Consider the following 25,979-nt stretch of genomic DNA (forward strand, 5'->3'; position numbering starts at 1 on the left):
AACCTTGATATCTAAAACACAGAGGTCTATGAAAAGTGGATCAGAAAACTTCAAAAGAACCATCAGCCACTTCAAACTGACAGCCTGGAACTTGGCAGATTCTCACTTTGTTAATTACAAAGTCTTCTGATTCTAACATAAAACATGGCCGTTAGTCTCTCATTTGTCAGGAAGAGTTCAACAGTAGTAGAATCTTGTGTTACTACACCTTGCCTTTATGGAACAGTATGTATGTAATGAAACAGTAGGAACAAAATAAAAACAAGTATTTCACCTGAGGTCTGATTATTTTTTTTTCTCTCATTAAGTTTGAGATTTAGTAGTTGTACCATTATTTTAATGTGGAACAAGTAGCAGAGCATGGTAGTTAAGAGAAGGTCTTGGGAACCAGCCTGGTTGGATCTGAATCCTAACTCTGCCACTTACCAGATGGGTAATCTTGGCAAGTTTCCTTAGCTTTCTGAGCCTCAGTTCCCTCATCTGTAGAAACATAGACAAGTGTTAGAGTAAAGCACTTAAAATAGAGCCTGACACATAGTACTATATATCAGTGTCCAACAAAATAAAAAATAATGGACTATAAATTCTTATTAATCAAATGCATTTATTGAATGTCAACATTATCTTTCAGGCTGCTAAATAAAAAGAAAAATGGGGCCTTTCCAGTGGATCAGAATTATTTTCACATTGGTTTTGTTCATAAAGTGATGCTTATTTTCTTGTATCAGAATAGTTCTCACCAAGGGGTCCCTATACCATGTTACAACTTATATGTTATAAATTGTAGCTGTGTTATTTTTAAGCTCCTTTTTTCATACAGTGGAATATTCCATGGATTCCATATCTTTTTTGAACTTCATTGATTTAGCATGAGGGTTTTATACTGGTGGAATACATAAAACTTGAAGTTTCATTTACCATAGTTCCTTCTCTTAGAGCCTACTTACTACCCAAGAGCAGACTTGTCTTTGGCCTATAATATGACTATGCGTGAGGATGTCAGAGTCTTGTTCAACTGTCATCAGGCTTCTTGTGGCTCAATAAAATACCAGTCACCGAAAGTTCAAAAAAGAAATTTGTAGGTATTGATCCCTCAGACACATAGCTGAAATTATTAAGATGATGTTTCTACCTTAATATAAAATGATATTTGTGTGGATGTATAGAGTGATACTGTAATAGATTCTTGACCTCTTTGGAGGAATATCCCCAGAATACTGGGTACTTACTGTAAATAGTGAAATCAGATTCATGAGTCTATGCATTTTCAGAAACTGACTTCTCTTTCTTCTTGGCTTGATCCTCAGGACCCTTTAGATCCCACAAGATCAGTGATTGTGATCCGTTCCCTGGTGGCAGATGGTGTTGCAGAAAGAGGGGGAGAGCTATTACCTGGGGACCGCCTGGTCTCAGTTAATGAATGCTGTTTGGAAAACACCACACTTGCCGAAGCTGTGGATGTGTTGAAAGCTGTGCCGCCAGGCATTGTACGCCTCGGCATCTGTAAGCCCTTGGTGGTAAGTGTTCAATGTTGTTAATGTAGGACGTGATAATAGTGTAATACTTAAGAACATGGATTTTGGAGACAAATAAACCTGGTTTCGAATCCCTCTTCCACAGCTTATTCTCTCTGTGTCCTAAGAGAAGTTTCTTAGGTCCTTGACTTAAAAAGTTAGAAACGTAATATCTGTCTCATATGATTTTGGGGACTAAAGATTAAGTGCGTGCACGTTGTTATATAAATAGTAGCTACTAATGTTGCTAGTCCTTTAGCTTTTACTACTATCTTTATCTTCATAATATTAGCAAAGATCTGCACGTTCTCATCATATTCCTTATGATGTAAATTTCAAAAGTCTGTGCATTTTAACTTTCACTTGGAAATGATGTTGAGACGGCATGATACGTTAAAATGCAGTTAACTATATTGTTTTAACCGTAGCAATGGGATTTGAATATGCTCTTCTGCCCATCAAAGTGCTTTAATAATCCCTAGCAACTAGAACTCCATGTGGTCAGGTCATCTTGAAGTTCTCTTATTGCTTATCCTTATGTACCAGGTCAGATTTGTGTTTATGACTAAGGGCCATATTACAATTAGGGTGCTTCTGAGGTTCCCCAATGCAACAAAATACTTGATGATAATTTGCAAGCAGTATGAAGATGTTCTTGAGTGCTTACTGTATGTCAGTATTTTAAAACTTTTACATGTATAAACTAGTTTAATCCTCCTGGCAACTTGAAGAGATTATAGATGAGGCCATCAGGACATGGAGAGTTGACCAGTTTATCCTCAGTGATGTAGCTAGTAAGGGACAGAGTTGGGGTATAAACTCAGGGGGCTTCAGACCACAGTGCTGTATATTTAACTTGTGAGTTTAGTTTGTAGACAGCCCTTCTGAAAACAGAGAGATGGTCTTAGTAAAGTATTAAACTGGACTCTGTTTAAAGTGTGAAGCCTGGACTCTGTTTCTACCTTTCCTATGAGTCAGCCCAGTAGGTTTCAATGCAAAGATATGTAATATACATGAGGATCACCTGGGAGTTGGCTATAATGCAGTTTTGGAGGTCCTACCCTCAGAGATTCTCATCTAGTCATTGGGATGTGCTGTTGAGGGATCTGCCCCTATAATTCTGATGAAGAATTTCACACTTTGAGAAACGTTGTCCTAGTAAATTTTTTTTTTTTTTTAAGATTTTATTTATTTGATAGAGACACAGTGAGAGAGGGAACACAAGCAGGGGGAGTGGGAGAGGGAGAAGCAGGCTCCCCGCTGAGCAGGGCATCTGATGCGGTACTCAGTCCCAGGACCCTGGGATCATGACTGAGCCAAAGGCAGACGCTTAATGACTGAGCCACCCAGGTGCCCCTGTCCTAGTAATTTGATCATCATTATACTACCTTTCTTCTCTGAGCCCATTTTTTCATCTCTGAAGACTGACCAAGATTAGAGGACTCCTAAAATTTTTCTTAACTCTAAGATTCTTTTTTTCTATGAAATGTATTAATAAGCTATATGAATATGTTAACATACCACACATGTCCATATGTATAGGTAAATATAGATAAATATCTTCATTTACAGATATGTAGGTATAGATATATACATAGAGATAACTCCTGTATTACATGTAGTATTTATGTGTTGGGGATACTCAACATGGCCTTAATGAATTCCCCATAAAGATGCCGGTATGTTATACTATGAGACACTCTAAATATTTCAAAATGGAGTATAGCATATAGCTAATCAAAGTTCTTGACTCTGTCTTCTATATTTGGTGTATGGGTGTTGCCATAGCCAACATGAGACACCAGGAGTTGCCTAGTTTGATTTCTGGACAAATTAATTTGCAGGGAGGAACTTGATGTCTTTATGGAGATCTCATCTTCTTGGTTGTGGCAGGGGTAGGGGGTTGTTGTCTCGATTTTCCCTGATGAGTACTTGCCGGGTTACTTGGGCTGCCAGAGGAAATCCCAAATTATTTATGTCCTGGAGGCCTTAAACAGCATGACTTTACTCTGAAGCACTTGAGGGATGTGTCAGGTGATATAGAAATCAGAGCTTTGTTACTGTCTGGGTGCAGATTCCTGGGCTGTTTCTGGTGGAGGGAGAGCTGAAGAGACCTCAGGATATCAGAGCCGCATTCTGAGAGGGTTTTGGAACGTCGTAATTGTGAGGTGGACCTTTGCCTAGGCTCCCCTTTTTGAATAGGGGAGTGGGAAACCACAAAAGGGATAAAGACAAAGGTCACTTTCAGGACTCTAAAAAATTCTTAGTAGAGGGGTGCCTGAGTGGCTTAGTCAGTTAAGCTGTTGTCATCAGCTCAGGTTATGGTCCCAAGGTCCTGTGATTGAGTCCCGCTTCAGATCTCCTGCTCAGCGGAGAACTTGCTTCTTCCTTTCTCTCTGCCTGCTGCTCTGGCTATTTATGTACACACTCTCTTTCTGTCAAATAAATAAATAAAATCTTTTAAAAAAATTAATGGAATTACCATTTATTCCTTCTTTAATTTCCGGGAGCCTTTAGCCAAACTGTTTGCTCATGAGCTGTAAATAGTGATACATATAGATCTTCATTAAGGTCTCAGTCTCTCTGGTGGCCCGCTTGGTGGCCACTTACCTTATCACGTAATGAGCATTCACTTAGTCCTCTGCAGAAGGAGGGAAGAAACTGAAGAAGGTGGCCCAAAGTCATCTTGGGCCAGAAAGACTATGAATATATAAAAGTTAGGAGAACATGAATTTTTTATTAAGTCAGGTATTATATTGATATACATTGTCTATATAATGTGTTTCATATTATATAGTTTCATGTTAATCATGAATGGGGTTTATCTTCTCAGTTCTACAAATTCATCTTAAATATACCAGATCCAGAAAAATTAATGAACTGACTTTAAAAACTGCATTGTATCTTTGAAACTAATAGGTCAGAGGTGGCGATGGAGTTCTTAAGCCAGACAGCTGTGAGTTTCTGCTTAGTTCTGTGACTTGCAAGGCTGCGTGTCCATGGACCAGTTCTTTAACCTCATCAGCTCCCACTTCTTGTCTGTAATGTGGGGACTGCATGACATAGTTGAGATCCCAGACCGTAAAGCCAGATAGTTCCAATTCTGGGTGTGTAAATGATTAGTCATGTAATTTTTTACTCATCTGTAAACTAGGGTTAATAAGACTACCTACTTTTTAGAATGTATATTAATATGTTAATGAATATACTAAATTGAATATTTAAAATGTTTAAAACAATGTTTGGCACGTAGTGTCATAAGTATATATATATTTTGCCATTATTTTTATATAAATACAAAATATAAAGCCCTGACTTGGATTGCTGTGAAGATCAAGTTGAGACAAAGCATATGAAGTGTTTACCATGGATCATGATTTAGAGCTAGGACTTCATAAATGGTAGCTATGTTCTGACCTAGGACTGCTATTGAGCTGGTAGACACCAAGATGTCTGAAACTTTTCAGATGGCAAGTGTACTGTACCTTTGTTAAAAATTTTATTATCCTGTATATACTGATACATTTCTTTTATTCCTTTTTTTTTTTTTTTTGAAAAGATTTTATTTATTTATTAGTGAGAGAGAGTGTGAGAGTGTGAGTGGGAAGAGGGACAGACAGGGATGGAGAGAATCACAAGCATATGCCATACCAAGCACGGAGCCCTATATGGGGCTCAATCCCATGACCCTGAGATGATGACCTGAGCCAAAACCAAGAGTTGGATGTTCAACGAGCTGAGCCATAGAAGTGTCCCTATACTGATAAGTCTTCTTTTTTTTTTTTTTCTTTAAGATTTTATTTATTTGACAGAGAGGGAACAGAAGCGAGGGCACAGAAGAGAGAGAGAGGGAGACGCAGACTCCCCACTGAGCAGGGAGCCCAATGCAGGGCTCAATCCCAGGACCCTGGGATCATGACCTGAGCCAAAGGCAGATGTTTAACAACTGAGCCACCAAGGTGCCCCATATGATATTTTTTAATATTAAGTTCCTTTTTTGGTCTGTTTTTGAATTTAAGGAATACTTCCCCCCACATAGTATGTTTCTGTTTAGTCAAATCTTCTTTTACTCTATTCTCCTTAAATGTGCTGTACAGTCTTTTTTAGCGTAATTCTGAGATAATTTACTGCTTTTTCTCCCACTTTGTGAATAATGTCTTATTTTTTGTTACATTTTCAAACTAGCTATTGCTGAAGTAGAGGTAATGATACTGACTTGGTAATTTGATCTTATATCTGACAAACATGTGAAACTCTAATGTGTACTTCTGTTGAATTTTTTTTTTTAAAGTTTATTTATTTACTTATTCATTTATCTATTTCTCTATCTATCTATCTATTAATTTTTCATCACGGTAAGTGCCCTTCATCTGTTCCCTCCATCCACCCCCCCCATCCTGGTAACCATCAATTTGTTCTCTATAGTTAAGAGTTTGTTTTGGGGCACCTGGGTGGCTCAGTTGATTAAGCATCTGCCTTCGGATTGGTTCATGATCCCAGGATTCTGGGATCGAGCCCCCCCTATTGGGCTTATTACTCTGTGGGGAGCCTGCTTCTCCCCTGCCTGCTGCTCCCCATGCTTGTGCTTGCTCGCTCGCTTTCTCTGTCAGATAAATAAACAAAAATCGTTTAAAAAAAAAAGTATATTTCTTGGTTTGTCTTTCTTTTCCTTTGCTTGTTTGTTTTGTTTCTTAATTCCACGTATGAGTGATGAGATCATTTGGTATTTGCCTTTCTCTGACTGACTTAATACATTTAGCATTATATTCTCTAGCTCCATCCATGTTGCAAATGGCAAGATTTCATTTTTTTTTAATGGCTGAATAATAGTCTATTGTTTATTTATACAACACATCTTCCTTATCCAGTCATCTATTGATGGACATTTGAGCTGCTTGTTTCCAAATTTGGCTATTGTAAATATGTTCTAATAAACATAAAGGTGCATGTATCTTTTCAAATTAGTGTTTTCTTATTCTTTGAGTAAATACTCAATAGTGGAATTACTAGATCATATCGTATTTCTGGCCATCTGTATGTCTTCTGTCTGTTCATGTCTTCTGCCCATTTTTAAATTGGATTATTTAACTGGATTTTTTTGGGGGGTGTTGAGTTGTATCAGTTCTTTATATATTTTGGATATTAACCCTTTACTGGATATGTCATTTGTAATACCTTCTTGTATTCTGTAGCTGGCTTTTAATTTCATTGATTGTTTCTCTTGCTGTACACAAACTTTTTATTTTGATGTAGCCCTGATTGTTTATTTTTGCTTTTATTTCCTTGCCTGAGGAGACATATCTAGAAAAATGTTCCTACAACTGATGTCAGAGAGATCACTGCTTATGCTTTCTTCAAGGATTTTTTTGGTTTCAGGTTTCACATTTAAGTCTTTAATCCGTTTTGAGTTTATTTTTGTGTATGGTGAAAGAAAATGGTCCAGTTTTATTCTTTTGCATGTAGTTTTAGGAATACTTGAAAAGAATGAGAAGCTTTGACACAAATATGGAATTCTTTTTAATTATTAAAGAAAAGTTTGTTCTCATGAAACAATTTGTATAAGTTTTATTGTGTCCTTGCACTTAATGGAAGGATGAGAATTAATCTGAAGAGAGTTCAAGAGTATTTTCTTGATTATAAGAGTTCTTCCTATAGTAGCCAGAGGTGGGAAGGGGTGGGTAAGATGGGTGAAGGTCATCAAAAGGTGCAAACTTCCAGTCATAAGATAAATATGTCCTGGGGATGTAATGTACCTGGGGATGGTTAGCAAGACCATATTGTATTTCGAAAGTTTTAGATATAATTAAATTTATTACAACTTTGCAATATATACATACATCTAATTATTACATTGTATAATGTTATGTGTCAGTTATATCTTGGTAAAAGATAGCTTCATGTTGACAAAAGCATCTCTACAATTGTGCTAATAAATAAATAAATAAATAAATATTTTTTCCAGGGGTGCCTGGGTGGCTGTTAGTTCAGCCTCAGCCTTTGGCTCAGGTCATGATCCCAAGGTCCTGGAATTGAGTCCTGTAGACACCCTACTCAGCAGGGAGTCTGCTCCTCCCTCTTCCATTCCACCGCCCCCCCCCCACATTGCTCTCTAGTGCGCGCTCTCTCTCTCAAATAAATAAAATTTAAAAAAAAATAAAATTAAAATCGTTTCTGTTTTCAGGAAGATGATAAAGAGGAAGAAAGTCATTATATTTTACATTCAAACAACGATGAAGACAAGACTGAACTTTCGGAAACAATTCATGACATAAATTCATCTTTAATACTTGAAGCACCCAAGGTATTTAGTCAATCAATTTCGTATTTGAATGGTTTGCTGTGAGCTAACATTTCTATAAAGAAGACAACAGCTTGTTCTCACTCTTGGCTAAAGAGATATAAATTAAATGATCCTCTTTTTTATTTTATTTTATTTTAATTTTTTAAAAATATTTTACTTATTTGCCAGTGAGAGAGGGAACACAAATAGGGGGGTTGGCAGAGAGAGAGTAAGGCCTCTAGCTGAGTAGGGAGCCCAATACGGGGCTCCATCCCAGGACCTTGGGACCATAACCTGAGCCTTAGGCAGATACTTAAGGACTGAGCCACCTGGCGTCCCGCTTTTTTTTTTTTTTTTTTTTAAATGAACTGTTTTCCCTCTTGTATCTCAGTGGCTTCATAAATGACAAAGGCCAGATACAAGGCATTTTCAAAGCACAAACATACCTTATTTTATACTACAGATATACTCTTAAAATTTTGAGGCGAGAACACAATGTTTGAAAATAGGCATGCATTTAAAATGCTGTAGAAAACAGAGCTATACTAAAGGACTTCTTACCAAATACTTCCTACAGAAGAGTTATTTAGTCAAACCTTCCTTTCCACTTTAATTTTAGGAAGTGTATTTTGAAGCTTTTCCTCTTTTATTCTAAATATGAATTGTGGCTATTTTGCTCTTTGAAGGTAGAGTATGGTATTGCCTTAACTGATAACAACCGTCTGGTGATAGTCTTTGCATAATTTATTGACAGTGCCTCAAGCTGATATTTATTTCTATACTATACATTGTGGGTCTTTTTTTTTTTTATTTTAGACATTTTTTGTTAAAATTTCATAAGTGTATGACATCTTCAAATATAGAGTAAACACACCTGTAAAAAAATTAGCTGGCTTGCAATATTTGATAACACTATAATAATTTAAAGGTGGGAAGTAGTAGATTCATTCCATGAATTTGCATTTGGTAATATTTAGTGAATAGGGGTCTGTAGGAAATGTCATTGATCTCCCAAGAGGAATTGAGCCTCCTTGTGCTTAGCACTCTTCAGGATCCCCAGGGTTATGTTAGAGGCTCTGCAAATCCATACATTGCTCAGGCATTGCCTAGGAACTCAGCAAAATTTCTGCACATGTATGACTAGTTTTAGTTGTATGTACTTCTAAGTAGTGAAATATAAATTAATTAAAAAGCATACTATTTTCATTCCTTTTTGCCATATAATTTCAGTACAGTTGAAAAAACATATTTCTGGGGGTGCCTGGGTGGCTTGGTGGGTTAAGCCTCTGCCTTCGGCTCAGGTCATGGTCTCAGGGTCCTGGGATTAAGCCTCACATTGGGCTCTCTGCTTGGCGGGGAGCCTGCCTCTCTACCTACTTGTGATTTCTGTCAAATAAATAAATTAAATAAACATTTCAGGGCATATTATAAAATAGTCATACTTAAGGTAGTTGGGACATACGTCCCATATCTTTATAGATACTGCTTTTTGATAATTTCAGTAGCCATAATTCCATCTGAGTTTTACATAAGCTTGAAAGTCCTGACTTTTTAAATCTTTGCTTTCTTAGATATGATGCATTTCCGTATTTATGCACTACTTCTGTATAAGATGTATGAGCCAAATGTTCAGTGCAGCAGGTTAACAAAATTCTATTTCTGATTGAGAATTTTCAGGTGGTTAATGTGTAACAGACCTTTTGGAATAGTCACTCACCTTGCCGAGAGCCGATTGCTGCCTCTTACTGTTTGTTGCTTTCTTTGCGTTGAGGGTTGTGTGGGAGGGAGCACTTATTTCTCCTCCTTTGTAATGGAGAGCCATTCCAGGTAACTGTGCCTGGGCGAGGAATATAGTCACTGAGGTTCTGTCCGGGTTAACTTCCTAACGAATCCCCGTAGAGTGCCACTGCAAAAAAAAATAATTTTTGCCACTTTTATTTACAGGAATTTAGAGATGAACCCTATTATAAAGAAGAACTTGTAGATGAGCCATTCCTCAATTTGGGAAAGGCTTTTCAGTCCGAACAGAAAGAGATAGACCACAGCAAGGAGGCCTGGGAGATGCATGAATTTCTGATTCCTAGATTGCAGGAGATGGGGGAAGAAAGAGAGATGCTTGTTGATGACGAATATGAGCTATATCAAGATCACTTGCAGTCCGTGGACTTGTATCTCTCATCACACCTTCAAGAGGCTGCTCCTGTTCCCTCTGCGAAGGAACTTCACTTTGGCACTCAGTGGTTGCGTGACAGTGCACCACCTGAGCTTCAGGGAGCGAGATCCATGGTGAGTCTGTACTCCCCGGAGGCGCAGCAGTACGGCTACAGCACGGAAAACATGGTAAGGGATGAGAACGGCTCTTCTACTTCCCTCCTCCTTCCCCTGCCTCCCAACCCCTGTTCCAAAATTATGTAACTTTCAAAAGAACAAAATGCAATGGAAAATATAATTTTTGTAATTAATCATTTTTCCGAGGTGTACCACATAGTGTAATGCTGAACTAAGTATAAACTCATCTTTTCTGTATTACACAACTTCTGATAAGAGTCAGTAAGCTGCAATTGCCTTTTATGGTGGTTTATAGGGGGTTTTGCCTTTTTTTTTTTTTTTTTTTTAATGATGTGCTTCTCCAGATTATCCATTTCAAAGAAGAGTTCTTTTGCCATTTGTGATTTTTATTTTTATTCCCTCAGAGAGACAGGGCTCCATATTTCTCATATTGTGTATTATATTTATCAAGGAAAATCAAGGCAAAATTGACTCAAGATACGTTGTTTATGTCTTGTTTATCCACACTGTTTTCTGTGTTATGTATGATACTAAATAGAAGGTCTCTGAACTCTTAAAAATTATCTTTATGTTTGTGTTATTGTCTATTTTCAATTTGGCATGAAAGCATTATATTTCAGTAGGTTTGTCCTTGCTATGGATCACCAATAAACTTTATTTTTATAAAATTAAAAATTAGGGTTAACTGGTCATCAATTGGACATTTTTATTAGGGACATTTTTAATGTTTTAGGTTTGTTTGTTCATTTTATGTCCCAGATTAACTTCCAGGGAAATGAAAAGAAAATTATTAGATAGAAGTGTTTTGTTTTGTTTTGTTTTTTTGTTTTGTTGAAAGGAAGAGAGAGGGTATAGGGACAGAGGGAGAAGGAGAGAGAGAGTTAAGCAGGCTCCATGATCAGTGCAGAGCCCAACACGGGGCTTGATCTCACGACCTTGTGATTATGACCTGAACTGAAATCAAGAGTTAGACGCTTAACCAGCTGACTCACCTAGGAGCTCACTGACTCATGTAGGAGATCCTAGGGGTATATTTTTACAAGGTCATTTAGCAGTATGTTTAGATACAGTGCAGTACTCCCCACACTGAGATCAGCAACTTTTTTGCAGTGTTGTAGGGAGCATGCTTTACTTTGCTCTCTCAGAGGGCCCATAGAGCTAGTTTCTTTGCTCTCTCCTTCCTCAGACCTATCCTTCTTCCCCCCTTTTGCAAATGCTATGGGTTCTTCTATGCAAGGTGCTATACAAGCTGTGCTTAATGGAACGCAAGAGGATTAGTGGACTGTGGGTAATCTAACAGAGAACAGATGTTTTGTGATTATGTGAATAATGCCTGGATATGGACAGAGGTGACAGAGAATCACCTGGTGTGTTGGCCATTGACATTGGTGCTTTCTTTCCTTGCCAGTCCCGTTCCTGTATCTGTAAGTACTCGAACCCAAACAGAATATTCAGTTATACAGAGCAAATTCTAATCACAGATTAGTGAATATTCATAAATACTCTCTTGTTGTGCCTTTCATCTACAAAAAGAAAATTTTCTATTTACCCAAATATAAGACAAGCTGAAATAGAGGCCCATTTTAGTATATAAACTTTTAGGGTTCTAGACTAAATAGTCACAGGTCCATTCACAGTATTTACTTTATAAATTTAAGCATTAACATTTTTTAAACTCCCAAATGTTAAATTTTTGGCCTATTCTCACATTTAATGACCATTGTTTTCAGTGCATATTTATGTCCATAAATACATTATCACTAGAAGCACCTTCCCGTCATTTAATACAGTTTTCAGAATATATCATCTTAATTTTCATGTAGGTTGTTTGAGATACAGTAATTTTTTATTTATTTATTTATTTATTTATTTATTTTATTTTTTTATTTTTTATAAACATATATTTTTATCCCCAGGGGTACAGGTCTGTGAATCACCAGGTTTACACACTTCACAGCACTCACCAAATCACATGCCCTCCCCAATGTCCATAATCCCAACCCCTTCTCCCAAACCCCCTCCCCCCGGCAACCCTCAGTTTGTTTTGTGAGATTAAGAGTCACTTATGGTTTGTCTCCCTCCCAATCCCATCTTGTTTCATTTCTTCTTCTTCTACCCACTTAAGCCTCCATGTTGCATCACCACTTCCTCATATCAGGGAGATCATATGATAGTTGTCTTTCTCTGCTTGACTTATTTCGCTAAGCATGATACGCTCTAGTTCCATCCATGTTGTCGCAAATGGCAAGATTTCATTTCTTTTGATGGCTGCATAGTATTCCATTGTGTATATATACCACATCTTCTTGATCCATTCATCTGTTGATGGACATCTAGGTTCTTTCCATAGTTTGGCTATTGTGGACATTGCTGCTATAAACATTCGGGTGCATGTGCCCCTTTGGATCACTACGTTTGTATCTTTAGGGTAAATACCCAATAGTGCAATTGCTGGGTCATAGGGCAGTTCTATTTTCAACATTTTGAGGAACCTCCATGCTGTTTTCCAGAGTGGCTGCACCAGCTTGCATTCCCACCAACAGTGTAGGAGGGTTCCCCTTTCTCCGCATCCTCGCCAGCATCTGTCATTTCCTGACTTGTTGATTTTAGCCATTCTGACTGGTGTGAGGTGATATCTCATTGTGGTTTTGATTTGTATTTCCCTGATGCCGAGTGATATGGAGCACTTTTTCATGTGTCTGTTCGCCATCTGGATGTCTTCTTTGCAGAAATGTCTGTTCATGTCCTCTGCCCATTTCTTGATTGGATTATTTGTTCTTTGGGTGTTGAGTTTGCTAAGTTCTTTATAGATTCTGGACACTAGTCCTTTATCTGATATGTCGTTTGCAAATATCTTCTCCCATTCTGTCAGTTGTCTTTTGATTTTGTTAACTGTTTCCTTTGCTGTGCAAAAGCTTTTGATCTTGATGAAATCCCAGTAGTTCATTTTTTCCCTTGCTTCCCTTGCCTTTTGCGTTGTTCCTAGGAAGATGTTGCTGCGGCAGAGGTCGAAGAGGTTGCTGCCCGTGTTCTCCTCAAGGATTTTGATGGATTCCTTTCGTACATTGAGGTCCTTCATCCATTTTGAGTCTATTTTTGTGTGTGGTGTAAGGAAATGGTCCAATTTCATTTTTCTGCATGTGGCTGTCCAATTTTCCCAGCACCATTTATTGAAAAGGCTGTCTTTTTTCCATTGGACATTCTTTCCTGCTTTGTCGAAGATTAGTTGACCATAGATTTGAGGGTCTATTTCTGGGCTCTCTATTCTGTTCCATTGATCTATGTGTCTGTTTTTGTGCCAGTACCATGCTGTCTTGATGATGACAGCTTTGTAATAGAGCTTGAAGTCCGGAATTGTGATGCCACCAACGTTGGCTTTCTTTTTCAATATCCCTTTGGCTATTCGAGGTCTTTTCTGGTTCCATATAAATTTTAGCATTATTTGTTCCATTTCTTTGAAAAAGATGGATGGTACTTTGATAGGAATTGCATTAAATGTGTAGATTGCTTTAGGTAGCATAGACATTTTCACAATATTTATTCTTCCAATCCAGGAGCATGGAACATTTTTCCATTTCTTTGTGTCTTCCTCAATTTCTTTCATGAGTACTTTATAGTTTTCTGAGTATAGATTCTGTGTCTCTTTGGTTAGGTTTATTCCTAGGTATCTTATGGTTTTGGATGCAATTGTAAATGGGATTGACTCCTTAATATCTCTTTCTTCTGTCTTGCTGTTGGTGTAGAGAAATGCAACTGATTTCTGTGCATTGATTTTATATCCTGACACTTTACTGAATTCCTGTATAAGTTCTAGCAGTTTTGGAGTGGAGTCTTTTGGGTTTTCCACATATAGTATCATATCATCTGCGAAGAGTGATAATTTGACTTCTTCTTTGCCGATTTGGATGCCTTTAATTTCCTTTTGTTGTCTGATTGCTGAGGCTAGAACCTCTAGTACGATGTTGAATAGCAGTGGTGATAATGGACATCCCTGCCGTGTTCCTGACCTTAGCAGAATAGCTTTCAGTTTTTCTCCATTGAGAATGATATTTGCGGTGGGTTTTTCATAGATGGCTTTGATGATATTGAGGTATGTGCCCTCTATCCCTACACTTTGAAGAGTTTTGATCAGGAAGGGATGTTGTACTTTGTCAAATGCTTTTTCAGCATCTATTGAGAGTATCATATGGTTCTTGTTCTTTCTTTTATTGATGTGTTGTATCACATTGACTGATTTGCGGATGTTGAACCAACCTTGCAGCCCTGGAATAAATCCCACTTGGTCGTGGTGAATAATCTTTTTAATGTACTGTTGAATCCTATTGGCTAGTATTTTGTTGAGTATTTTCGCATCTGTGTTCATCAAGGATATCGGTCTATAGCTCTCTTTTTTGGTGGGATCCTTGTCTGGTTTTGGGATCAAGGTGATGCTGGCTTCATAAAATGAGTTTGGAAGTTTTCCTTCCATTTCTATTTTTTGGAACAGTTTCAGGAGAATAGGAATTAGTTCTTCTTTAAATGTTTGGTAGAATTCCCCCGGGAAGCCGTCTGGCCCTGGGCTTTTGTTTGTTTGGAGATTTTTAATGACTGTTTCAATCTCCTTACTGGTTATGGGTCTGTTCAGGCTTTCTATTTCTTCCTGGTTCAGTTGTGGTAGTTTATATGTTTCTAGGAATGCATCCATTTCTTCTAGATTGTCAAATTTATTGCCATAGAGTTGCTCATAGTATGTTCTTATAATAGTTTGTATTTCTTTGGTGTTAGTTGTGATCTCTCCTCTTTCATTCATGATTTTATTTATTTGGGTCCTTTCTCTTTTCTTTTTGATAAGTCGGGCCAGGGGTTTATCAATTTTATTAATTCTTTCAAAGAACCAGCTCCTAGTTTCGTTGATTTGTTCTATTGTTTTTTTGGTTTCTATTTCATTGATTTCTGCTCTGATCTTTATGATTTCTCTTCTCCTGCTGGGCTTAGGGTTTCTTTCTTGTTCTTTCTCCAGCTCCTTTAGGTGTAGGGTTAGGTTGTGTACCTGAGACCTTTCTTGTTTCTTGAGAAAGGCTTGTACCGCTATATATTTTCCTCTCAGGACTGCCTTTGTTGTGTCCCACAGATTTTGAACCGTTGTATTTTCATTATCATTTGTTTCCATGATTTTTTTCAATTCTTCTTTAATTTCCCGGTTGACCCATTCATTCTTTAGAAGGATACTGTTTAGTCTCCATGTATTTGGGTTCTTTCCAAACTTCCTTTTGTGGTTGAGTTCTAGCTTTAGAGCATTGTGGTCTGAAAATATGCAGGGAATGATCCCAATCTTTTGATACCGGTTGAGTCCTGATTTAGGACCGAGGATGTGATCTATTCTGGAGAATGTTCCATGTGCACTAGAGAAGAATGTGTATTCTGTTGCTTTGGGATGAAATGCTCTGAATATATCTGTGATGTCCATCTGGTCCAGTGTGTCGTTTAAGGCCTTTATTTCCTTGCTGATCTTTTGCTTGGATGACCTGTCTATTTCAGTGAGGGGAGTGTTAAAGTCCCCTACTATTATTGTATTATTGTTGATGTGTTTCTTTGATTTTGTTATTAATTGGTTTATATAGTTGGCTGCTCCCACATTGGGGGCATAGATATTTAAAATTGTTAAATCTTCTTGTTGGACAGACCCTTTGAGTATGATATAGCGTCCTTCCTCATCTCTTATTATAGTCTTTGGCTTAAAATCTAATTGATCTGATATAAGGATTGCCACTCCTGCTTTCTTCTGATGTCCATTAGCATGGTAAATTCTTTTCCACCCCCTCACTTTAAATCTGGAGGTGTCTTCGGGCTTAAAATGTGTTTCTTGGAGGCAACATATAGATGGGCTTTGTTTTTTAATCCATTCTGATACCCTGTGTCTTTTGACAGGGGCATTTAGCCCATTCACATTCAGGGTAAGTATTGAGAGATATGAATTTAGTGCCATTGTATTGCCTGTAAGGTGACTGTTACTGTATATGGTCTCTGTTCCTTTCTGATCTACCACTTGTAGGCTCTCTCTTTGCTTAGAGGACCCCTTTCAATATTTCCTGTAGAGCTGGTTTGGTATTTGCAAATTCTTTCAGTTGTTGTTTGTCCTGGAAGCTTTTAATCTCTCCTTCTATTTTCAATGATAGCCTAGCTGGATATAGTATTCTTGGCTGCATGTTTTTCTCGTTTAGTGCTCTGAAAATATCATGCCAGCTCTTTCTGGCCTGCCAGGTCTCTGTGGATAAGTCAGCTGCCAATCTAATATTTTTACCATTGTATGTTACAGACTTCTTTTCCCGGGCTGCTTTCAGGATTTTCTCTTTGTCACTGAGACTTGTAAATTTTACTATTAGGTGACGGGGTGTGGGCCTATTCTTATTGATTTTGAGGGGCGTTCTCTGAACCTCCTGAATTTTGATGCTCGTTCCCTTTGCCATATTGGGGAAATTCTCCCCAATAATTCTCTCCAGTATACCTTCTGCTCCCCTCTCTCTTTCTTCTTCTTCTGGAATCCCAATTATTCTAATGTTGTTTCGTCTTATGGTGTCACTTATCTCTCGAATTCTCCCCTCGTGGTCCAGTAGCTGTTTGTCCCTCTTTTGCTCAGCTTCTTTATTCTCTGTCATTTGGTCTTCTATATCACTAATTCTTTCTTCTGCCTCATTTATCCTAGCAGTTAGAGCCTCCATTTTTGATTGCACCTCATTAATAGCTTTTTTGATTTCACCTTGGTTAGATTTTAGTTCTTTTATTTCTCCAGAAAGGGCTCTTATATCTCTCGAGAGGGTTTCTCTAATATCTTCCATGCCTTTTTCGAGCCCGGCTAGAACCTTGAGAATTGTCATTCTGAACTCTAGATCTGACATATTACTGATGTCTGTATTGATTAGGTCCCTAGCCTTCGGTACTGCCTCTTGTTCTTTTTTTTGTGTTGAATTTTTACGTCTTGTCATTTTGTCCAGATAAGAGTAAATGAAGGGGCAAGTAAAATGCTAAAAGGGTGGCAACAACCCCAGGAAAATATGCTTTAACCAAATTAGAAGAGATCCAAAATCGTGAGTGGGGAGAAAGGGGATAAAAAGAGGTTCAAAAAGGAAGAAAGAAAGAAAAAAAAAAAACAAAAAGAAAAGAAAAAAAAAAAAAGAAAAGAAAAGAAAAGAATTTTTAAAAAAAGAAAACACCTTTCAGAAAGTGGTTGTTTTTCTGTTTCCAGAATTGCTGTTCTTCTTCTCTTCGATCTGCCGATGGATTTTCAGGTGTTTGCAATCTTTAGATAAGGTATCTAGCTGATCTCCGGCTAGCTGAAGCAGTCTCAGCTTGCTACTTCTCCGCCATCTTGACTCAGTACCGAGATACAGTAATTTTTGAATCCATACTATCAGTCAGAATTTTATCCTCTCAAGTACTCATTTGCATAACAATAGGCTTAAAATTCCCTTTGTAAGTGCATAGTGATGATCTTCACTGTATAACCATTTACTCTGTTGTTTGTTAAAGTGCTATTTAAAAAGCTTGTTTCTAACAACATTCATTGCTCACAATTTGAAAGACATGCATCCTAATTACTAAATCTGTGTTAAATTTCCTGGCTTCCTTTTTATTTTCTATTTCTGATTCTGTGAGGTGACCTATAAACTCTCTAAAATGGCACTGATTAAACTTGTTTCCACCACAGTGGTGTCTGGGTGGCTAAGTCGGTTAAATGTGCATCGCTTAGTTTTGGCTCAGGTCATGATCTCAGGGTTGTGAAATTGAGTTCCACCTGGGGCTCCATGCTTGGGATTCTTTCTCTCTCCCTCTTCCTCTGCTCCCCTCCTCTCCAACTTATACACTCTCTCTTTAAAAAAATCACTTTCAGCCCTAATATGTCTTGTCTGCACAATATTTTATTTTCTTTAAATAATTATATCTTCTTGTTTTGGGCATTCTTTTCCTCCTTTCCTGAACTCCACAATGATGGCAGTGTAAAGGAGGAAAGTTTTTCCTCTACCCTTATTGGTTTTTTGGCTGGGGCCTTGGAAATGAAGCTGATGAAAGAGTAACAAAAGAAAAACAATTTATTAACTAGTGTGGCATGCACTTACGCAGTAGAAACTCAGTAATGAGTAACTCAAAGTGGTGGTTAGAGCTTGGGCTTATATAGCTTCTTAACAAAGAATGATACATTTATTGAGAAGTGACAAGACAAAGGAAGAGGAGTTTAGGTTTTAGGGTTAGAGCTGCAGGAAGGTAATTATAAGGGGGAAATTGATGGAAGATAAGGGCTTTTTTTAGTTAGGTTTACTAGTATGTTCCTCTTGCTGCCATCTCTAGGCTGGAAAAAATCTAGATTCATCTTTGATGATTAACAGTCACGGGAATATAGCTTTTCTGTAGTGCTATTTCTCTTTTTTTTGCCCTCTCAGAAAATCTTTATGCCAGAGTAGCATATTTTTGATAGAGTGGTCTAATTCTCTATAACAGTTACACACATAAGATCAGGATGGACTTGAATCTTTATTTGCCCTCCTGTCAGAAGGGTACTCATAAGATGAACATTTATTATCTAATATTACAAGCCTTGGGTAGATTGTTAAAACATTTGAATACCTTACAAAATATGTAATTCTCAGTACTCCTTTAAAGAGTGCCTTCCAGAAGGGTTGAGTAACATTATCACTTCTGTCTTCATTATAATACCCATTTTCGGCTACAGATATATCTGTATTTGTAGAGTGCAAATACTACCCAACTACTTAGATTTACCTTTCTCTACTACTCTCTTATTCCATTTTAGTTGAAGGATAAAACCATCAAGACTTCTAGATCTGGTTCTTTACTTTTACTTGTAGTAAAATATACTTTGCAGTAGTCCCTTCTATCCCCGCACCCCACCCCCTATCTCTGGTTTCACTTCCACAATTTTAGTTACCTGCATTCAGCTGAGGTCTGGAAGCAGCCGTAGCCTAAATTTAATTTATAAATTAGCCGTAGCCTAATTTATAAATTAAACCACATGCCTGCATCATTCACCTCACTACATCTTACCACTTAGGCATTTTATAATCTCACTTCATCATCATAAAAAGAAGGGTGAGTACAGTATATTAAGATATTTTGAGAGCAAAAGAGACCACATTTATACCACTCTTACTACAATGTAATTGTTCTTATTATCAGTTATTGTGGTTAATCTCTTACTGTGCCTAATTTATAAATTAAATCTTATCATAGGTATGTCTATAGAGTTAAAAATAGTATATACAGGGTTTGGTTCTATCCTTGGTTTCAGGCATCCACTGGGAGTCTTGGGATATATCTCCCACAGATAAGGAGGGGCTACTGTACGTAAAATTTACCACTTTAACCATTTCTAGGCTTACAGTTCCAGTAGCATTAAATATGCTTGCATTATTATACAACCATTATCACCATCCATCTCCAGAACTTTTCCATTCTTCCCAGATTGAAAGTCTGTACCCATTAAACAGTAACTATCCATTCTCCCCTTCTCTCATCCCCTGGCAAACAACCATAGTCCTACTTTCTTTCTCTAAGAATTATGATGACTTTAGGTACCTCATTTAAGTGGAATCATAGAGTATTTGTCTTCTTGTGTGAGGCTTATTTCATTTAGCATGATGCCTTTCAGGTTCATCCACATTATAGCATGTTTTGCGATTTTCTCCCTTTATAAGGCTGAATAATATTCCACTGTATGTGTGTGTGTATGTATGTATGTATATTCCAGTCTGTTTAACCATTTATCAGTCGAACATCTGGATTATTTCTACCTCTGGCTACTGTGAATAATACTGCTGCAAGCACTGGTGTAAAGTATCTGTTCAAACGATTATTTTTAAAATTTTTTGGTGTATATACCCAAAAGTTAAATTGCTAGATCCATATGGCAAGTCTCTTTAATTTTGAGGGGGAACCACTGTCCTATTTCCACAGTAGTTGAACCATTTTATATTCCCACCCATAGTGCACAGATTGTCTAATTTTTCCACGTGCCTGCCGATACCTGTTTTCTTTCTTTCTTTTTTGAAATATTTTATTTATTTATTTGAGAAAGAGATCACAAGTAGGCAGAGAGGCAGGTGGGGGTGTGGGGGGAAGCAGGCTCCCCGCTGAGCAGCGAGCCCAGTGTGGGGCTTGATCCCAGGACTCCGAGATCATGACCTGAGCCTAAGGCAGAGGCTTTAACCCACTGAGCCACCCCGGTGCCCCAATACCTGTTTTCTGTTTTTTTTTTTTTTTTTTTTTTTTAAGGTGCAAAGTAGTATATCTTACTGTGGTTTTGATAAACATTTTTCTAATTACTATTATTAGGAAAAGTTGAGCAATTTTGCATATGCTCATTGGCTACCTTCATATATTCTCTGGAGGGGTGTCTAAATTTTTTGACACTTTTCAAAAGATCTGACTCTTGCCTAAGGGTTAGTTACCTAAGACTGATTATATGTTCTTATTTTCTTCTTTATTTAGAAAAACTCATTTTCCTAAGGGGTTAACTCTCTATATTGAATTTCAGATTCAGATATTAATTCTCTTATTCCTGTTACAAAATTGCCATTAACATTTTTTTTAAAGATTTTATTTATTTTATTTGACAGAGAGAGAGATCACAAGTAGGCAGAGAGTCAGGCAGAGAGAGAAGGGGAAGCAGCCTCCCTGCTGAGCAGAGAGCCCGATGCGGGGATTGATCCCAGGACACTGAGATCATGACCTGAGCCGAAGGCAGTGGCTTAATCCACCGAGCCACCCAGGCGCCCCATCCATTAACATTTTTTAAGTCCAAAATTTGCTGTAAAATGTCTTCTAAGTACTCAGTGCCTATCATCTCCTCCTTAATTGCCTCTCTAAGAAATTCTTCTTGCTTCTTTTATTCTATAGACAGCTAGGTTGTTGTAGCTACTTTCTCACCCCAATTTAATATTTGAGTAGAATTCTGTGTTCTGTAAGCTCCATTGGATATCTGATAGAGTTCTGTACTTAGCTATATTCATAATCTGAATGGAAAAAGTTAGCAGTATTTGGTACATCAATTTATGAGACATTCTTCTCTAACCATTGAAGTTTGACCAGTATAACCTTAATGTACACAATGGACCATGTAAAAGATGTCATTCACCTTTTTAGTTTTAAATGACTTAAATTTCCAACAATAGAGAATAAGTGTTACTCACCTTAATTGAGGTATGTCCCTCTGGTGGCCCTGATGGTATCATTTCATTTTATGCCTATAAAAGTTTGTAAGATACAATAATAGGGGTGCCTGGGTGGATCAGTTGGTTAAGTATCTCCCTTCAGCTCAGGTCATGATCCTAGGATCGTGGGATCGAGCCTCTGCTTCTCCCTCTCCTTGCTCCCTGCTCATGCTCTCTCTCTCAAATAAATAAGTAAGATATTTTAAAAATATATTATTAAAATATAAAATATAAAATATATAAAATATATTAGTGAAGATTGTATGTTCTGGAAGATTATAACTTTTGGAAACCAGAGAAGATATGTATCAAAGGAAAACAAGCAGAAAGCTCAAAAATCATGGACTGTGCTTTATTTTAGGTTTGGGTAATTTGGTTTTCGCCAGGCAGATAAAAGTGATAGAGAGGGCGAAGCAAGAGCTTAGAGTTATGAAAATCCCCCACCAAGTTGTTTTGAGATCATTGGTGAAGCTTTTGAGGTTGTGATCCAACATGACCCATGAGTTAGTTGTATGTTAGCCATTGACCATTCTTGGTTGGATAGATCTTTATTCTTATACCTTTCTGATCATTTACTTAAATCCACTCATTAATGTTTATGAAACATTAATAAGTATTTTTGTTGTTGTTGTTAAAGAAAAATCCAGGGTAAAAAAAAAAAGAAATATATTGTATTAACCTGTTACTTTGCAGATACATTTGTAGGGCCAGTTTTCTGCTATCATGGTTACATGGTTTGAACAACATTACAATGTTCCTTACTTTATCAAACAGTACTAATGCATTTCTTTCTTCCTCTCAAGATGAAAGAAAATTTTGGCATCAGTTCCCTACCCTCCATACCCTCATCTGAAGGAAACAGTCAACAAGGCAGATTTGATGATCTGGAAAATCTTAACTCATTAACAAAAAGCAGTCTGGATTTAGGTTTGTGGTTTTTGTTTCTCATAAACACAAATTGCATTATTCTGCAATCTCTCAGTTTTGTTTTTATGTACGATAACTCTTACTGTCATATTTTCACTCATTATGATGCAAATTTAAATCTGTTTATTAATCTACTGAAAGAAGATTTAGAAGTTTATTAATCTATCTGAAAGAATAAACATGGCTCTTACGTCAATGGAGAAGTTTCAGATTCTGTTTTCTGTGAGGGCTGTATTTTCAATAGTTGATTTTGCTTTTTATGAGCTGTATGGATTAAAACTAAAACTAGTACCTTATGTGCTAATCTGAAATAAGTCTCTACTAATATGTATTAAAAACCTCTGATGCTATTAAGTGATACTGTTAGCTCAATGAATGGGGTTGTTAAATATTAATAAAGAGAGGCATATTTTAAACATTTATGAAACATTTTTATAGCCATATAGCCATATATTATGGTCAGTTTTGGTGCATTAATAACTTAGTTTCCATTAAAGAATCCTAAAAGTATAGTGCCTCTCCTTGCCTACCCCCAATATTGATTCTTATGCAGTTTTGAAAACTTGACTTTGAAACATAATTTTTCTTCATCCAACACTAAAATATCAAAGGCTGTTATATTATTAAGATCCCTAGGTGAGACAGTTAAGTTCTTTCACAGCACTGGGATTTATAGAGCCATTGTTCAGGATTTATGCTGTCCTTCATGTGTTATGAGTCTGTTTATAGGAAGTCTTTCTCTTTGGGCAGTTCTTAGTTGTATAGTAATGCATTGTAGAGCCAGAGTGCACTATAGAAGGTGATAAAATGATTTCTGTGAATTCAGCATTCTGTTGAATTGTGAAAAATGGAATCCTTAGTGTTAAAGATTGAAACCATCAGTCGGTGGCTCAGTTGGTTAAGTGTCTGGCTCATGATTTCAGCTCAGGTCGTGATTTCAGGGTCGTGAGGTCAAGCCTAGTGTTGGGCTCCTTTCTGAGTGCGTAGCCTGCTTCAGATTCTCTCCCCCTGCCTGCCTCTCCTTACTCACTCTTGCTTGCTTTCTCAGAAAAAAAAAAAGACTGGAGTCATCTATGAGATGATAACAGTTGTCAATTCCCTGTGAGTCAAAACACAGCATAGGTAGTTAGTTTTGAATATATAAGATTAGATTTTATCCAGAGTTTATCCAGTTTTTTATGACACATAACTAATCGTGACTCAGATAAAAATGGGACTTTTTCTCCCACAAGTGTCCCATTTTACTGTTTTTAAAAATTTACCACATTTCTGTTGTCCTCTAAGTACATGGAGAAGATTCATGGCACAAATGAAGCAATAACTGAATTAATAGGCCATATCTGTTCATTGTCATTGATACTTGATAGCAATGTCATTACTATTTTGGACAAAGTAACTCTTTGCTGAGGAGAGCTTCCCTGGGCATGGTAGAATGTTCAGCAGCTTTCCTGCCTTCTAACCCTAATGCCAGTGGTAATCATTCTGAGTCATGATCAAAATCAAGTGTCTCCAGACATTGCCAAATGTCCCCTGGGGGCCACAATTGCTCCTGGTTGAAAATCATTCACTGCTTTGTGCTGTTAGGATTAAAAGGATAGACTGGCTAATAGGGGTGAGTATGTGTGGGGAGGAGCAGCAGAGCTGGGAAGAACACAGGAAAATAGTCCCTCTTGAACTCTGCTCTGTGTGTTATTTAAGTGACCTTAAAGTTCCTTCCTCTGACTTCTGCTGCCTAGATAAGTTTCTTAGGGCTGCTCTACTAGATTGGTACCAACTTGGTAGCTTAAAACAACAAATTAATTCTCTCACTGTTCTCAAGGCCTGAAGTCCTAAATCAAGATGCTGTGCTGTCTCTGAAGGCCTGAGGGAAATTTTGCTTTTTCCTGCTTCTGGTGGTTCTACCTTTTTCTTGGCTCATGGCTGCTTCACTGTGATGTCTGCCTCTGTCTTCACACTGTTGTCCTCTCTTATCCCTGTGTCTTCTCTTCTTTGCCTCTTATAAGGACATCTGTCATTGGATTTCGGGCCCACTTGGGTAGCCCAGGATGGTCTCATCTTACAATAATTAATTATACCCACAATGACATTTTTTTAATCAAAGGAAGGTCCCATTCATCAGTTTCGTGGTTGGGTCTGTCTTTTAGAGAGGTCCCCAGTCTGCCCACTACACTGCCTTAACCTAATACTTTGCAAGGCCCTGGGAGTTGATTTTTTTTGTTAGAGATTATAGTTTGGGGAGTGAAGTTAGACTTGTATGTGTTAGATCTGTCCTCACCAGAAAAGCATTCGTAACTACATGCTGTTAAGGAAATTTTTTGAAAGCCTCTAGGATGCTGTGCAGTAGGCATGACAGTTTGGATTAATGCTAACTGTAGGTAGGCTGAGAAATTATTAATACAGAGCTGACACGGATTTCAGTGGCATCCATACTGACTTCATTCTACTCAAGATTTGATTTTGCTTTTGAGATCCTGTCCGGCAAACGGCTGACTCTTTCAGTCCCGGGTCCCTCTGCGTCACCAGGCAATCCCGCAGGCTTCTCCAAGCCTCACCTATAAAATGAAAGATTTGGGCTAAGTGTTCTTTAAGCCCTCTGTCAAATCTGTGACTCTTTGACCACTTTATTAGTAACAGGCGATGTTCAATTTATCTTTGAACAATTAAATTTCTTTTTCTGAACAATTAATTAGAAAATTATTTCTGAGAACCTTATGTGTAAAGGGCTGTTGTTGAGCCTATACTTAAGCCAACATTTTGTAGCCTTGAAGAGCCTCTACCCTTCATGAGCTGTGAAACTGAACCTATAAATTAGCATAATTCATAAGGTGAAGCACATATGATAAATTCCCAATCAGTAATACACTTAGTGTTTTAAGTTTTAGATTTCAGACAGAAAATAGTTCTGTTTCCTGATGTTTGACTGCCCCTGCCTGGGTGGTACCTCCAGGGAAACCTGGGCGAGTCCGTCATTGCACCCAAGAGTCACACACACTTATGCATTTGCATCCCCAGCTCTTGCTATAAACTGGGCTTCTGGAAAGCAAGGCAATCTGATTGTGTTACTGTAGCAGGTGCTCAGGAAATATTTGTTGAATGAGAAAGTGAAATGCCACTTACCTGTGGTTATTCAGCAGCATTGCAACTCGCAGCCCTCCCTCCCTCCTGCAGTGGCCTCGGTACACATAACCCACCCTCCCCTCTGCTCGGATTCTTCTTGCCTTTATTTTGTTGACCATTCTGTTCTTGTACCTCACCAAGTGTAAACCTTTGGAAAATTTCCCCCATTCCTCTTCTATAAACATTAACCTCCATTTGTCCAGGAACTTTTTTTTTTTTTAAGCTCCTTTGTTTTTTTAACCTTTGTGCACCCATATGGCCCTTGCCCAAAACCTGCATAGGCCCTCGAGGACTCGATTTGTTCTATGGGCTCTGGGTACCATGGTGTACTGGGTGAGCAGCTCTGTAAAGAGTGAGTGTGTCAGACACCATGACAGATGAGAAATGTATGTCTGAGACCAAGCACCCAGGGTCCGTGGAGGAGGAGGGGGGCAAAGGGCACAAGCAGGCATTGTGCGGAACAGGTAATGAAAAGCTTTAAACAGACTGAGGCAACCTATGAAACCCAGAGGCATAATTGAACAGGCCACTTTTACCAACATAGGTGGATGGGAAAGCACTCTGCAGACAGAGCCTGTTCCCTCTTCCTAACACTGGTGTTGGCCTTCCAGCCAGAGTCTGGTCCCACCCCGGTTTCTCCTCAGTGGGGAG

At 37.9% G+C, this 25,979-nt stretch overlaps 1 protein-coding gene and 1 long non-coding RNA gene across 11 annotated transcripts in view; one reads left to right on the plus strand and one right to left on the minus strand.

Moving 5' to 3' along the window:
* PATJ (PATJ crumbs cell polarity complex component) overlaps positions 1 to 25,979 on the plus strand; it is a 377,446-nt gene that overhangs the window by 98,897 nt on the left and 252,570 nt on the right. For 9 of the 10 annotated variants that reach the window (XM_059135624.1, XM_059135619.1, XM_059135627.1 and 6 more), the window contains 4 exons: positions 1,308 to 1,517; positions 7,696 to 7,815; positions 9,739 to 10,134; positions 22,088 to 22,211. In XM_059135624.1, coding sequence (XP_058991607.1) covers positions 1,308 to 1,517; positions 7,696 to 7,815; positions 9,739 to 10,134; positions 22,088 to 22,211 — 850 coding nt within the window. The remainder of the gene's footprint in view (positions 1 to 1,307; positions 1,518 to 7,695; positions 7,816 to 9,738; positions 10,135 to 22,087; positions 22,212 to 25,979) is intronic. The other variant, XM_059135623.1, reaches the window with a different exon arrangement.
* LOC131809079 (uncharacterized) lies at positions 200 to 25,460 on the minus strand. Its single transcript, XR_009345050.1, has 4 exons — positions 25,329 to 25,460; positions 9,512 to 9,700; positions 4,125 to 4,214; positions 200 to 480 (listed from the first exon to the last, which is right to left on the minus strand). It is a non-coding gene; the product is annotated as an uncharacterized LOC131809079 (long non-coding RNA).

This window comes from Mustela lutreola, chromosome 10 (genome assembly GCF_030435805.1).
Source record: "Mustela lutreola isolate mMusLut2 chromosome 10, mMusLut2.pri, whole genome shotgun sequence".
Classification (NCBI taxonomy): domain Eukaryota; kingdom Metazoa; phylum Chordata; class Mammalia; order Carnivora; family Mustelidae; genus Mustela; species Mustela lutreola.